The sequence below is a fragment of the Zophobas morio genome, unplaced genomic scaffold (assembly GCF_036711695.1).
Source record: "Zophobas morio isolate AGI-343-1 ecotype UQ-CSIRO unplaced genomic scaffold, CSIRO_AGI_Zmor_V1 ptg000207l, whole genome shotgun sequence".
Classification (NCBI taxonomy): Eukaryota; Metazoa; Arthropoda; class Insecta; order Coleoptera; family Tenebrionidae; genus Zophobas; species Zophobas morio.
In genome coordinates, this window is record NW_026972311.1 from 264,168 (window position 1) to 280,057 (window position 15,890).

Below are 15,890 nucleotides of genomic sequence, written 5' to 3' on the forward strand. Positions count from 1 at the left end.
TTATCGAAAATTAAAAATTTTAATAATTTAAACTGGCTGAGGATGCCCACTTAAAAAAAAGTAAAGTTAATACAATGCGCACTAGTGCGTATTTAGTTTGCAAATGAAGACGCCTACAAATCTTTAATGTGGCCTTAAGTAGAAATTTTTGTTGTTCTCTACCTGCTATGCATTTTTGTAAATATATTTTTAGAAGTGAACCAGATCCTTGTAAGTGTTTTTTTGAAAACACTTGCTTAAGAAATTTGAGGTGAGACTCTTTTTCATACTAGGATTTTAAATATAAATAAGCTACTTTATAAGTATAATGGTCTATTTATTAAAGAAAGTGGAGTCGTAATAGTAATTTTTTTAAGCTTTTTCTTAAGAAAACTTTTGCCTTGAACTTTATATACTTTCTATAATAAATTCCTAGTTGACGTAGGTGTACTTTTTGAGTTTTCCTCTCATGTATGAATTATAGGGTGGTACTCAATCGTACTAAATATGTTTTTCTAGGATTATAATAGTTTGTACTTAAACTTATTAAATTTGTGTTTAATAAAATATATTTAAACAGAAAAGTAGGTGAAATTTTAATCAAGAATGAATTTCAACTTATTTCAGGAAGGAAATAATACTTTTCCTAGTTTTCAAATTAAAAATGATGAAAATATAATGAGTATTCCTTCGTCAATGGAAATTCCATTTGTTGCACCTTCTTCTGCTGCTTTCGACGCTTTTAATCAAAGTACTTAATTATTTTATAGCTTTTTAGCTTCTTTACTTGTTATGCCTTCAAGTAACAAAAAAACTGACTAACTTGAACATCATTTCATTTATATGTGGCAGCATTTAAAGACTTAAATAAAATCGATAATATAAAGCAGGGCATAAAGAACTCTTTATATAGATTATTAGAAAAGTACTAAAAGTTATATAGGGCAATGAATACAAATTAATTAAATTAGAGAGCTACTATAAATGAATTAAAACCCTAATAGTAGGGTGATCGTAATAACACTAGAGGAAAGGGAGGAGGAGAGCAAGAGCACTGCATATATGTCTACCTAGGTGCGGTATATAGTATTGTTAATTTTTCATGGTCAAAAAAATTTAAATTTAACCTTAGAAGCGGTAATTCCCCTAGAATTATCATATATAAACTATGGGTATCCTATAAGATTTAAATTCTTTTGCTGCAAAATTAAAAGAGAATTAAAGAGGTTTAACAGGCTAGGTTTGACATGGATTTTTATACTTTATTAAGGTTTATTTGTTATCTTAATTTGGTTTGATTAACAACTTGAGTTAGATTATGAAAACACCTTCATTTATAATGGAAGCCTATTGGCTAAAAATGTAATAGGTCTAAGTTATTTTATTTGTAATTAATGGTTATTTTACTATGTTTATCTTTAGTTTGTTAAGTTTAAACAAGTTAATCCATTTTTATAATTATAAATTTTTATTATTCATTTTTTATTATTCATTTTTTTATAAGTAAAAACGGGCGTTATTATGTTATGCGGTTACTTGATACAGAGATTGGACATTCGCATTTTCTTCTTTATAGTAAGCTAAGAACAAATTAATAACTCTATTTATTTTTGTTTATAAAATTAGATTTAAATACACCACTGAGCCCGGAAACGGAATTATTTATTAGGGCACCCCCTGCCGATGCTCATGCTCATCTGAATAATACCGAACTCTTTCGGGTGCCAGGCAACTTAAATTTAGGTGGCTAAGGAGTATGCTTAATTTTCGTTATTATATAAGGGTTATAAATTTATTTAGTTATATGTAAGCAATTTAAATATTATAGAAACTTAACGTTGACAAAAAATCAGGTATTCAGCCTTCTCTGCTCCAACCAGCTGGACTTTTGAGCAATTCTGTTTTAAGACCAGAAAGCGAGGTTTATGGTAGCAACTAAAATCATCTTTAACCTTTGCTTACGACAAATTAGTAATAATTTAACTATTAAAATTTAAACTAATTAATAAAAATCTTATTAGCCCACATCTCTAGTCATGACTACGATTTGTATAATATAACCTCGCAACCTTCGGCTGGATGTGTAGGAGCTCCTAGCTTCTATCCTATTTCGAATGTGCTAATTGGAACAGGTCCTTTAATGACCTTGGATATATATTTTCAATCTATTAGTATTTTTTAAAGCTACTTCAATGATTCCTGCCTTTTCTATAAGGCCAAATGGTGCTTATACCACCTGTACGACTGCCCCTCAATGGATAGCAAGTAATAAATTTTTTCTTGACAAATAATACTGTTGGTCAAATAATTGTTTATAGTCAATAGAGTTGCTCAAAATGATCAGGAATTCCAGGTTTTTCATAATGTATTAACGTTCTCCTCTGTAGTTAATACCTACTACCTATAAAATATAGAGGTATATACTTCCTAATGGAAACATAAAGTACAACAAGTATATTAATAAAAAAGCCCTTCTTCCACGCAAACCTCTAAAATCTTGCTCAGAATGCAAAGGTTATCCACAAAAAATACCCTTAATAAGTCCAATACCGGTTAACTGTTAATTTATAGCTACGGAAACTCCGCAATGGCGGCGGGGTCCAAATGGAAGGGTAAGTTTATGCAATGCTTGCGGGATAAGATATGACAAACGCAGGAAAGAAGTTGAGGCTTTGGCCGAAAAGAGTAAAATTAGTGGTGTTGTATAACGAGGAAATTTCAAACAATCAATGCGTGTAATAATATTTTTAATATATAAGAAGTTTTTGTTTTTTTTTCATAGCATTGATTTAAGCCTATTTTTTCTGTATTCCCTTTTGTTATTTTTTTATTTGAGATTTACAAAAAGGAATTTATCTAGATTAAAAAATACGTCAATTTGGCTATAGCACACAAATAACATTTTAATTTATACCGGAAAAAGTTTTAATTCGTAATTTTTTATACATAAGCCCTAGTTTTAATCCTAATCTAGCATAGACTCCAAATGTGTTCGCTAATAGAAATAGCGTGCACCACCCCATTGTGGGCCGTAATAAAGCTCGCTTGACACTACTGAAAACATATATTCGATTAGCTGTTCTTAGCTGGAATTAACTTACGTTGAGACGATATGTAGCGTCTCTTTTGGAGACGCCAATTTAAAACATCTCTTTTCATTAAGCAAAGCACGCCCGTCAAGGTGCGCAGCAGCTTGTTATAGCACGAGAACGCTGTTTTTAGAGAGTTGTGAGCACAGATGGTAGACAAGTTTTTCAATTAACTGGCTACACAGAACACAAGCGTCGTTGTTGCGCAAAAAGGGTTTGCTCTTGGAATGAAGTAAAAAACTCATATTGTTAATAATGACTTTCCATTTCACTAACCTGAAGCTTTACTTAGTTTCATAGGAACTATGCGCTGGTACTGCCATATCTGTTTTGAGTTATTTCTTTATATAAAGAAGCATTATTTGTAGAGTGTCTTAAATGTTTCAACCTGTTAAATAATTTTTACGAATAACGCTGTCTAGTAAGGTTTTGAATAGAAGGTACACAGAAGGTAAACTGCATAAATAAAATTTTTTTTAATTTTGTCCGGCAATTAATCTTTCACCTTACAAACTGGTTGAAGAAATGTAAGTTTGCCAATTAACCTAGATATTTGTTGTGGGAGGAGAAAAAGAGCCTGCCTATAACCTCATTAAAAGTCATTTTATCATTATACAATATATTTTTAACTGCGCCAACAGTATACGGTCCTGAATATCTTTTATTATAGTTGCTGCAATAAAGTGTAGTGGAGAGCACTTGCTTTAGTCATGGGATGTCTCATACTGTGAATAAAAGTTCACTATTTACTTGCCCAAATTAGTTTTAAACAATATAATTAATATAATCTTTGGGTCCTACTATTGAGGTTAAAGTTTAGGTTAAGGGTTAGGGTTATTTTGGAGTGTTGAGCATATAAGTTTCAACAAAAGTTGCATAATTTATTGACCGAAAATGTGGGTGAGAGCATTATCCCGAAATCTCAAAATCGGGAGTTCGATTCCACTCGTATCTTTCTGGTTTGGTGGTTACGTGTACAGCATCCTTATAAACAAAAAAAAGGAAAAATTAAAAGATTTTAGTAAGTAAAGTTAATTATAAAGCGAATTTATACAAGTTTATTATTATTAAATATGTTTTATAAACTGTTTCTGGCCCATCTGCATTAGTTCCACACTATGCAAGAATAAGTGCATTTTTTCATGTAATATAGAATAACTCTTTAATAACTTAAGGGATTACTTTAAAATTAATACACAGTAAACTTCTATGTTCTAGCTACATTTTGTTTATACTTGTTCTTCAATAAGTTTAATATTCGAAAGGGTATGAGCTTGTAATGTGGGAGGAGTATAGAAAAAAGTTTACGCGTAGAAAAAATTCAATTTAGTAAAGGAGGTTTTAATAATTAGTATAACCCTTTTTCCAGAATCACTGCTTGTATCCTCTTTGGCATACTGGCAGTCAGATGGTAGCGTTTATCCGGTGTTATATTTTTCCATTTTAATTGTATACGTGCCCAAAACTCGACCAAGTTAGCAGGAGTTGAATAGTATGATTCCCAATTTTCTCTTCAAGATTCCCCGTGCATGCTCAGTGGGATTGAGGTCAGAAGATTGCAGAGGCCAGTTTAACACTTGGAACGACTGTAATTGAAGACATGACGGCACCGATAGTGCAGTGTGGCTGGCAAAGGGCATTACCCTGTTGAAAAACCATTTCACCAAGACCAAGCCATACCAATCGCGTTTCCTGGATAGGTCCTTCTTAAAAATGTCTAAACAGGTGCTTGCAGTGATGCTCTCCCTATCACTTTCCCAGATATCAGGCCCCCTTAGATGTTATACAGGACGAAATCATAATCGATCCTTCCCCGTGTTTATACATTTGCACCACCTGGTGATCAAGTATTCGATTATCGCCGGATTGCTTCCAATACCTAATACTACCTGAACCATATCGATTCGTTCCGGTCTTTTCCCAAAAAATTACTTTTTCCCAGTCAGAGATGGATCAGTTTTCGTTCTTCTTCTCAATTCAAATCTTAGTTGCTTGTGACGGTCTGTCAAAGTAAGTTTAATAAACTTTTTTTTCGCATGGAGAACAGCAGGATGTAACGCTTTCGGTATGGTCGATCTTGAAACTGGTTTATCTAATGTTGTTCCAATGATTTTTGAAGCTTTCTGTGAAGATTCAATAACACCCAATGTCACTTGTCGTACAACTCGAGTTACATCCCGGTTTTTCAAGACCTTTGGGCGCTCAGTTTCACTGCAAGGTCGATGTGTATCATACTGAGCTTTGATCCGGGATATTGCGGCCTTACTGACACTACACTTACTAGCGGGGATCAGTATAAGGCTTGCCCTTGCCCTAAAACACATTTTACATCATTTTCTTTCTCGATTTAAAGTTTACGCATCATTAAATTAAGTTCTCTAAAAAAGCTATCCTTTATAGCCACTCAAACGCTTAAAAAAAACCCCTAAGTTGGAGTGAGCAGGGAAATTTCGTATAAAGATTGAAACAATTTTGCACGGAGGGACACGTAATAATCTTTTCAATAGCTACTTAAACTTTAAAAAGCGATAAAGCCTTAAGTAAGAAAGCAATTCCTCTAATACAAACTACATTAAATAGATCTCAATCTAAACTTATATATATGTAAGGGATCAACATTAATTATTATGCGTTACAGAATTTTTACAAAAAAATTTAAAACAGATATAATTTTGAACGAGTGTATATATTAAAAAGCATTTTTTTACCATTAGTTGTAATACTTTGATTGTATGTTTAAGTAATCTACCATAAACTTTAAAACTAATTTTTTTAAACAAATATAATATAGTTATCGTCCCTATAAAATAGCTTAAAATTTTAGTCATTTTTTTATTTAAAGATATAATTAAAAAACCTAACGAGTAGTGCTCTTTTTCTAATATATAGAGGCTTTTAGGATGTCCACTTAGTTATATATATAATATTTTTATGCTAACGTAGTTAACCATTGTTTTTTTTATGTTCAGCCATTAAGGACTTTTAATTGCAATACTGAAATACATTTGAAAACAAGTTTAATTAGATTAGACCGCGTGGGTAACACTGATATTCTAAGAAGCCACGTGTCCTGGTATAAAGTCCTGCTACTGCAGGATAAGTCACCTTAGCAATTCACATATTTATATTATATTTTAAAATTTTATATCTGTTAGAATTAGGAGTAGTTTTTTAAAGTTAACTAGTTTCTGATTAAGAGAAATAAGTTCGTCTAGAGGATATGTACATGTCCCCACTATTTTATTTATATTCTAAGTCATTAAGAAACTTTTTATTGTAATTTAAAATATAAGTTTGGGCTGTTTAACAATTATATTTATTTTTCCGCCGTTTCACTGCACACAAACTATGTTGCTTGCAGGCATTTTATTATAATTTCTAAAGCAATATTTTTTTTTAAGTTATAGTAACCTTATTAAAGTTTTGAAAATTTTGTACATATATACGTATATCTTGCAATATGATAGCAACACTGAGTGCAATATTGGAAGTGATTATGATGAGCACTGGTGCCTCAGCGCTAAGTCCACTCTCAGCCCTGCAGTGAATGAATAACCTGTGCTATAAACACCGTAAAAGGGTCATTTATTCGGCTGCTAACTTAATTACAACTTTCGTATCGTTTTGGTTAAAAAGATATATTTGACTTAACTGTGCAGAATAATAAATTGTCGGTTTTAACAAAATAAAAAAACGAATAAAGACTTACTATATACATATTAAAAATTTGAAAATATATAAGCACTAGGGAATTTATTATTAAATACTTGAAGAAAAAGAAGAGGTAAGCACCTTATAGAGCTAAGACTTCTGCGCCGTGAACTTGTAAATTTTCAGCTAAATCCGTATCGTAAATTTGTTCTAAGTAAATATAGGTGTTTTCTTTATAATATATAGAAATACAACAAGTAAACGGCTAAAGACCGCTCTCCGGGGTAGAATACTCAAATGTTTCAGCTGGAACATACTGAAATAGTTGATAAATGTCAGGATAATTTTCCATTAGAAAATTATTTTCTACAGCAGTAATTTTATCTTAGTTAACACAGAAGGAATAAAAAGATGGATATAACAAAATTTTTTTTAATGATGGGATAATCCTATAAGTAAAGGTATGTGGTTTCGATCATACCCCTGATAATACTGAATTTATGAGAAATTTAGCCCTTGTCTGAGCTTTATGATGTGCTAAAATTATAAAAGCCCTCGTGAAACACAACTTTTTACAATTATTTCTCTTTACCCTTACTATACTACGTTGACCTTATTTGCACTAACGCTACAAAAACTATTGTATCATAGACCGTATATTACTCATTAAAAGAATTTCCTACGTCGTTAAGTGGTTCTGTTGATACCACTAGAGGGATACGTTATTGATACAAATATTTAAGTGAAAAGAGATATCAGCTACTTTCAACCATGGCGTTATCCATTGTTTTGGTGCCTTTTTTATCTATAAACAAATGGCATTTTATAATTAGTTAAATTGATAATTTATAGCTTTCAAATTCAATAAAGATTTAACCCGGTGCTAGCGCAGAGTCACTCAGTTCCTTTATAGTCAAGAGCAACACGAACTTCAGGGATATCCAAATATTCAAGTTGCTTAAGCTTTTCCACCCCCTTTCCAATCAAGTTAGCTGCTAGAGCTTTTTCCTATAATTATACATTATTACAGCTTATATGTTAACTCTAATATGCTATATATATTAAAATGGGTTGTTTGTGTATGCAACCTGCCTCCACTCCCTTCTTCGCAATTTCAACCGCAAGGGCTTTAACTAAATTAATGGTATATAAAAATATTAGTAACTTCCAGAGTAGATGGTAAATTTTTGCAAAAAAATAAAATTTTAACTTTTGCGCTTTATTGTTAGTTACTGTTTACCTTTTTCTCCGTTCTCCTCTCAGGCCTTGCGCCCTAATTGCAAATTAGTAAACGTATTAAAAAGCTTGCTATTTTCTGATTTTATGTATAAAATAAGGTCATGTACCCACATCGCTTAAAAAGCTCAAGCTTTTTTTAAATTTTTTTTAGCTATATATAAAGTATATAATTAGTTCAAGATCCCTATTGCAATGTTTACTGTGTTAACTTGAATTCCAGAAGCCCCTTCTATACATGGGTATAGTGGGTGTTTCGTCTCTTCTTCTTCGCACACTTGGCATTGAAACCCCTGTAAACACTCTAGTAAGCTGTTGAAGACAATTCCAGGGTTTGTATATTTCGTTAGCCTTAATTTTAAAAGTAACTATTATATCCCTCCTACTACCCATTTTTTTTCAATTTTTCAACTTGTCTAATTATATTAAATCAGAAGGACACCGCGTATTATCTCTTAGTTCCGAAATTATTCCTTTTTCAATTTGTTCACTATTATTAGATTGGACATTCATCTTAACTTTAGATTGTATGATTTTTATATCCACAAGTATAAAATCAAAGTCCCACTGGATACACTTCTCACTCTCTTCTTCTCCTTTTATTCGGACTTTACATAAACTCATTTTTGCTTTTTCCCCCATAATTTCCTATATTTAAACATATTTATAGGTTATATAATCTACGATTACAGGGTAATTCATGGAAAAATTAATTTGAAAGAGATGTAACTTTGGTTGCATTCCGAACTCAAATTATTATATACTTGCCGATAACTTTGGTCAAGTGAATTATAATAATTATAATATCGATATGATTTTCTCCCAGCAGGGATTGTCAGCATTGCCTGATAACCAACTTTACAATCAACATGTCCATTAAATGTTGCTTGAATAGGTCCACCGAGTGTGTAATATCCATTACTTTGTTTCAAAGATTCTAAGTTACCTAATAAAAATATTTATAAAGTTTTAAAAATTACGTTATTATTATACCAATCTTTTCATCATTTAGTAAGGAAACCTGCATTGAGGCGCCTAATAATTGTAAAACACAGAGCAAGATATGAGAAGCTTAACATTTTGCCAAATTTTTAGGGGATTAATATATTTTTTACTATTGTTTATATAGAATGAAATTAAATAAAATCCATATATAGTTAATTAATATTATAATAATCAAAATAAAGTGAAAAATTTTAAAATAATATGTAAGGAATTTCTTCTTCCTATAAATAGCTACATCTCCATGTTAGTTTAAAAAGTGTTATACATGCAGGTAAACAATTTAACAAATAAACCAAAAATAAATATTTAAAAGCAAAAATTGCTAAGCTTACCTCGCGGCGCCCGGTAGCGAGCGGTATATTGTTAATAAACGATCCATACTTTTATTACTTTAAAAATTAATAAAGAGAAAGAAACAAAGGATTAAATAAAAAAAGGTTATGGTAAAAGCCAAAGCTTAAACTTTATTTGTTTTGTTTAATCATTAATTTGTTTTAACAGAAATTAAAAAATTAGAAATACAGGGTTTTTTTAGTTCGATTTTGTTAATGCCTTTTCTCTAAGGGTAAGAAGAGGGGAGAAGTAATTTTTTTAACATACGTCATATCATTTGTAAAGTGCTTCTAAATAAAATTACTACATTATTTATAACAACAAATTTAAGAAAGAAGCTAGTTTGACGCACCGAAGTGTTGCTAATTTTATCACTAACTCAGTCAAATTAGGCAAATTGTTATTTACACTTCCAAGCTTGAATGCAGTCTTTAGTATCCACAGAACTAAAGAAGGCAAACTTTGGGGTCAAGGACAGTAAATATAAACTAATATAGATGAACGTCGCTAGGGTGTAGATAAGTGTTTTAATAATTTTATTGACTAATAATACTATTTTAACAATCCAAGCCTCCATAGAGAAGCTAATTTTCCGGAAACAAGTAAGTAACATCAACCTTGTGCTTATTAAGTAACAATGACGGGCTGCTACATGAGATAACAGGAGTTTTTTAGGTCCCCATATGGTTAGGGTTGGCTATGCTAGGGGTTTTAAAAGTTTGAATGATGCTTTTCAGAAAATGCTATTACGGACACACTCCCATGGTCTTTTATTCTACCTGTTCAGATAAATTATTAATGAGACAGGCCTCATTATCATTAAAAAATTAATAATAATAACAGGGACTTTATTGCCTCAAGCTAGGGTAGGGTTTATCACTTTTTAATTTAATAAAATTAATTGTAGCTAAAAATTTAGGATAGTTACAAGTTCCACTAATAGAAACGACAGAACTTTAAAAGCAGGTTTCACTGAAGTTACTGGAAACGGAGTTGGAAGAATTTTTATGTGTTCAAGGATAGAGTATATGTTTAATTAAGACAGCAAAGGTGTTATAAAATATTGAATCTTTTTTTTAAAGTGCATGGAAAAGCTTCCGGTTTAATTTTTATGTTTAAATTTCTGGCTCAGTAATGAACCTTTACTTATATATTAGTCAGCTTTTTTATTACGAGAAGGAAAACTTATTTAGCTCCATTAAATACAGCAATAAAGGATTTTTATACTTCTTTTTCATGAACGATTTATTCATTTCATATGAACTTAATGTTTGAAAACTTTTTTTTAAATTTATATCAAACTTATGTCTCATTAAATCTACTACATTTCAATTTATTTAAGTAATTTGTAAATTTATAATTATAGTTTTTATTCATATTCCGTCTTAATTACGTCACGAGTTGCTTTAGTGCCCCTTCAACATTTTTAAAATAAGCAGGGGTTGAGGTTAGGATTTAGAAAATATATTAGCTAGTGATAGAGTTCTCAAAAATTTAAACATTCTATTACTGACGCATTTATATATACAAACTATTTACTATTTTAAAAATTATATACGTTTAAATAATAACTGAAAAAGCATTCTCTAAGTTCTCCAGAAGCTACAGACTTAGTTGATCAAAATCTTTCGAAAGGTCGTTAATATAACCGTTGTCTTTCCTACTGCCCTTGCTTCTTCAGTGGGATTACGTGACACTTCACAGCGAAGCAAAAAAGAGTAAAGGGCTTTTTAATTTTCCTTATATTCCCTTCTCGCCAATTTTTTCTTGAGGCGAAAAAGTGTGATTCACCACTTATAGTCTGATTTTAAAAAGCGTGACTGTACCCAGGGGTAAGGAAGGGTATAAAAAAGATCAGCTAATTTACAAGTAAAACAAGTAGATTAGTCATATCCCCAATTTATCTTGTGTTACTTTTCGAGGATACGAAACGGTTTGGTCCTTATAATTTATTGATATTCATAATCCTAAAGTAGGCAATGGTTATAGAACAACTTACAGTCATACATAAGGAATTAGCAAAGATTGCTTCTCAAAGCCATTGCTTGCCGGGCTCGTGGGGATCATATCGAATCTGGAAGAAAAACCGTGACAGGTCCGCGGTATGGTTGTAATCATTGGAGTCACCCTTTGATATCATGGAGAATGCATATCTAAATGTCATCGGAAGCTATGGGATATTATGACCTCTATTCAGTTAGAAGGTATACAACTTCTGGCAACAGGGAGCAAAATCCTTGTTAAATTAGTGTTCTGTCTGATACTTAATACCACGCTTAGCGCCTTACCTTTTAAACTTCCTGGTGGCGAGCCTTGTGGGACAATAATGTAAGTATTGATTTGTACCCTTTCTGAAGGTGATGCCCACAACTTTGATCAACCCGTGGTTAGGATGTCGACAAAGTGTATTTTTCCATCCTTAAAACATTCTTTGGTTCATTTCTAATCAGGAAGCTATTTAGGATAGCCAACACCTTATCGTCAAAAATCTACTAATATTCTTTATAACTGCTAATATATCGTCCGTGAAGGTCGAACTTCAGCAAAGGATAAAGTTTTGTAGATTTATAACAAGCAACATATACTATTGCTATGATAAAAGGTTTTTAAAATAATACTTTTATATTTTTAATAATATATTTATTATTTATATTACTGTTAATTATATATTATTAATATATAAAAATATAAATGATTCCTGATTTACTTCATATTTATATGGTGCCATCGCTGAGGTCTTTCTCTGTCGACGTTTGAATTACTTCTTTTATTATTCCTTAGGGTCAAAAGACCAATTCTCCATGGGACAACCAGTCTGCACTTTTTCTTCCTCTTTTTTCAAAATATACTCTATATAAGCTTCCAGTTAACCTGGTTTTAATATAAACAAGTTGTATATTACTCGTTTGCGCCAGAGAATGGGACATTATGGAGCGTTAATAAAGCTTTATTAATTCCTTTTTTCCTTTTTTTGATATGAGGGTCGCATGGCATTTAAAAGGGTTTATCTTAATTTTTAACTCAGCAAACCAGATTTCAAGTATTTAAAAGTTAAGGTTTGGAGTTATAATAAGAGCAGTCTTTAAAAAATTGACAATTTTAAAGACTTACTTTTAAATTATGGATCGAACGGCTTTGATTAAAATTAAATACAAACAACAATAATGTAACACTACTTTCTCCAAATTATGGCAAAAGCTCCACAGAAAATCCTCCTCTCTTATGCTCTACTAAAAACTTATATAGGTAGGTTCTGCGAATATGTTAAAAGTCATTTATATGTAGCACAACTACTGTGGCTCCTTTGTATGTTGCTAAATTTTGAACTTATAAATGCAGCGTATGTCCTTGCCTCTAACACACTAGCAACAACCCGCCCTCGTAATCCTTTTTTATATGCTCTCTACATATTTTAATTTGAATAACTTTCATTCTATTCATCCAGTCAATAATAAACATGAACAGATAAGCTCAACAAAGTAACTTATAAAAGCTGTTATAACATTAGTTAAATCCAAAGCAGAGTATTTCTTTTCCTAAATAACTATTAAGTAAAAGGAGAATACTTTATCAAACCACTTAAGTAGAAAACTAAGCCATGAACAAAAGCAACCCTTTTAAGTAGGCTTAGCAAAGCTCTGCTTAAGGGAACTATGCAGTAGCATAAATACGCTTTAACAACATCAAGCATGTTACGTATCCAAAGATCTTCTTCTCAAAAACTCTTAAAAAGTTAAACTTGTATACTAAGCTTATACGTGGAATATATAACTTATAAAATTAATGTAATTTTTTAGTCATTTCTAACAGTATTGCTAAGATAAAGCACTCCACCCTCTTCGCACCGTTGGTTTTTAAGTATTTTCTTTATTTTATTTCTAGCAAAAAGGGTTTATAACAGTCACTTGTAAGCAAAACGTCTCTTCTATAATTTATTCCTTCTTGCAATCGGCTGAGCTAAGTAAAAAGCAAAGATAAAACAAACCACTAAAAAATGCGCGTCGTTCCTTCTCATTATTTTCAAGTTTAAGTATAATTAGCGCTTTAAATAAATAACTTTTGAGTAATATTTTGTATGCTTATTTTTTTTTTTTAAAAGTAGACTATTAAAACTATTTAAATTTTTTTTGTTTTTCATTAAATTTAAAAACTCTTTTAAAAATTGTTATATATTTTTAGCGATAATGGAAGATATGACTTCTACTCTGAAAATCTCATCTCTCTTAATATATAAACTATCTTGATTTTTAAAATCAACAAATAACAAGGAAACCTCGCCGACTATATGTGTATACTAGTAAATAGCACTCTTTAGTAACAGTACATATTATTCTTACCAATCATAATACGTAGCAACAAGCACCATTACACCTCCGCACGGGTCAAATATCAGTTCAGTTACTTAGCCGAACTTGTTACACAACCACAGGACGGCTCAGGAGCGGAGCAAGAGTGCCAAGTCCGCCACACATTCTGTAGCCGGTACGCGCAGAACTCAGCCGGTCTTGTCATTTAATTCGCTCAACGGCCAGTTCATCTTTGGCTACGGTAAGAACCAATAGCAACCGAATGCAACTCTAGCACACCTCGCGCAAGCTCCTTTCTGCTCAAGTTCAAGGTTAACTGGCTCACTGGAACAGATTTGAAACAACAAAAGTCATCAGTAAAAATCTGACCTCACCTCGCTCTTAGCTAACTTTAGCCCGGGAAGATGTGCCCGATCCACATGCTACGGGGAATTCAGCACTTGCTTTTAGACTTAAGCTGCCGTGTAGTCTTCGCAAATTTTAAAAGCAGATCTTTCGACCTGTGGATTATCAAGTAATATTGCAGACACTACTTATAGCTTTCGGAAGTAACGTACGAATCTCAACTCAGGGCTTGTAATAGGAAGGGTACCATAATCACGATCTAAAGGTTTTGTTGTTCCATATGTCATTCGATAGCTAGAAGAGCCAAAGACCGTAGGAAGCCTTTTCGATAGCAGAGGGTGACATGATCCGATACTAGATGGGTTTGCATCGATACACTAGTCCATCTCCGGATGGCGACCTCTTACCCTCGTTCGATATTTCTACCTACCTGAAACCGCCAGGAATAACGTACCCGGCAGGCGCGTATACAAAGGGACAATCTTATTCGTGCGCTTTAGGATGACAGTCTAGGGACATAAAGCAAAGCTCGCTCTATCAAAGAGTGTACAAATATTACAAAATCTGCGAGATATAGCTAACGACCAAATGCCAGAAACCGACATGAACCTACCCCTCATATGTCGGCCTACACAGTTGCCTAATCAGGATCTTTAAAGGACAGCTGAACTGAATGCTTACCTCACTGTGACCAAAGCAATGGCCAGGTTGCCCACGCGAAGGCAACCAGAGGGAATCTAAATTTCCATCTCTTATAACGTGTTTTCCGAGTCCCTTATTCGTCTAAACGACCTCTTCCAAGGTCAAAATAGTATTAGTACCCAAAACTGTTAATTTATTAGACCTGGCCCATGGGACTACAAAGGATTTGCACAGGATTGACAGAGGATTAAACAAGGACTATAGCACTCTAGCCGACCAAAATTCGTCACTAAAGCATTGGTAAATAACGCAAACAAGGTTATTACAGTGTCCAAGAATACTGAAATGCGCCAGCACAGTTAGTAAGTCAAGAAAGAAGCGAGGTCCCTACTCAGAAGCAGTACCATAAATATCTTTTAGTGCCCACCGATTCAAGGAAACGTATACGATAGTTTTAATGCAGTAGTTAGGCATGAACTCGTGTCCAACAAAGTACAATTTTATAGTCCTCAGTGTTAGCGAACGAAAGGCCTAGTGCTCAGCCCCAAAGGAAACTATTTTTTTTATATTTGCCTATCAAAATGAGTGACGTTGTTAGCGTGATAAAGATCTGTATAGTAGTTAATACCTTTTGTCTGTTTATGATTTATTAGGCTAAAAGAGAGCACCAAGGGGTCGGTCACTAATCTAAATAAAAGTATACAAAGGTGCTTAAACCTCCCATTTTCATATAGACAATCTAGAGTAAACTCATAGATTTCTAGTAGTCAAGAGTAAAAGTCAATACGAGTCTTTTATCTAAGCCAAGATTGACAGACCCGTTCACAAAGTCTTCTAACTTTTATTACATAGTTAACTCCAACGGGTTTAGGCCTATAGATAAAACTATAAAATAATCTTATAACTAGTGAGCGCAGAAGACTAAGATGAAAAATTTTGCTCGGACCTTCGTTACAATACAACTGTTGACAAAGGTTTCAGCCAGGCTACGCAAAGTTAACTCATATCGTCAACTAGCATCTCCTCTAAAACACGGGTCAAATGATTTCCCCAACAGTTAAGGGGGCGGCTGTGTAACTAGGTTAGATTTGATCACAGTTGTCACTACTAGGGTTACATAGCTCTTTGATAAATAAACTAGTGTTTCAAGTTAATGGTTGTTCTGACTTTCTGCAATATAAATAATAGCCAGAGTCGTAAAAACGTTAGCCTGCATCCTGATACCGAATTCTAGATAAAATAGACATACTAACAGGAGCATAGGCATTCTCGAAATTAGAGTCAGGACAAGATTGAAATGTCC

General features: G+C 32.6%; 1 protein-coding gene across 1 annotated transcript; it reads left to right on the forward strand.

The window, feature by feature from the left end:
- Positions 1-391: 391 nt before the first annotated feature.
- Positions 392-2,751, forward strand: LOC135146075 (GATA zinc finger domain-containing protein 12-like). The gene is made up of 9 exons (XM_064078232.1): positions 392-467; positions 560-730; positions 1,606-1,722; positions 1,833-1,907; positions 2,001-2,111; positions 2,164-2,244; positions 2,298-2,332; positions 2,394-2,493; positions 2,551-2,751. Exons 2-9 carry the CDS (start codon positions 586-588, stop codon positions 2,685-2,687), a joined length of 801 nt encoding a protein of 266 aa, XP_063934302.1. The 5' UTR covers positions 392-467; positions 560-585; the 3' UTR covers positions 2,688-2,751.
- The last annotated feature ends 13,139 nt before the right edge of the window (positions 2,752-15,890 follow it).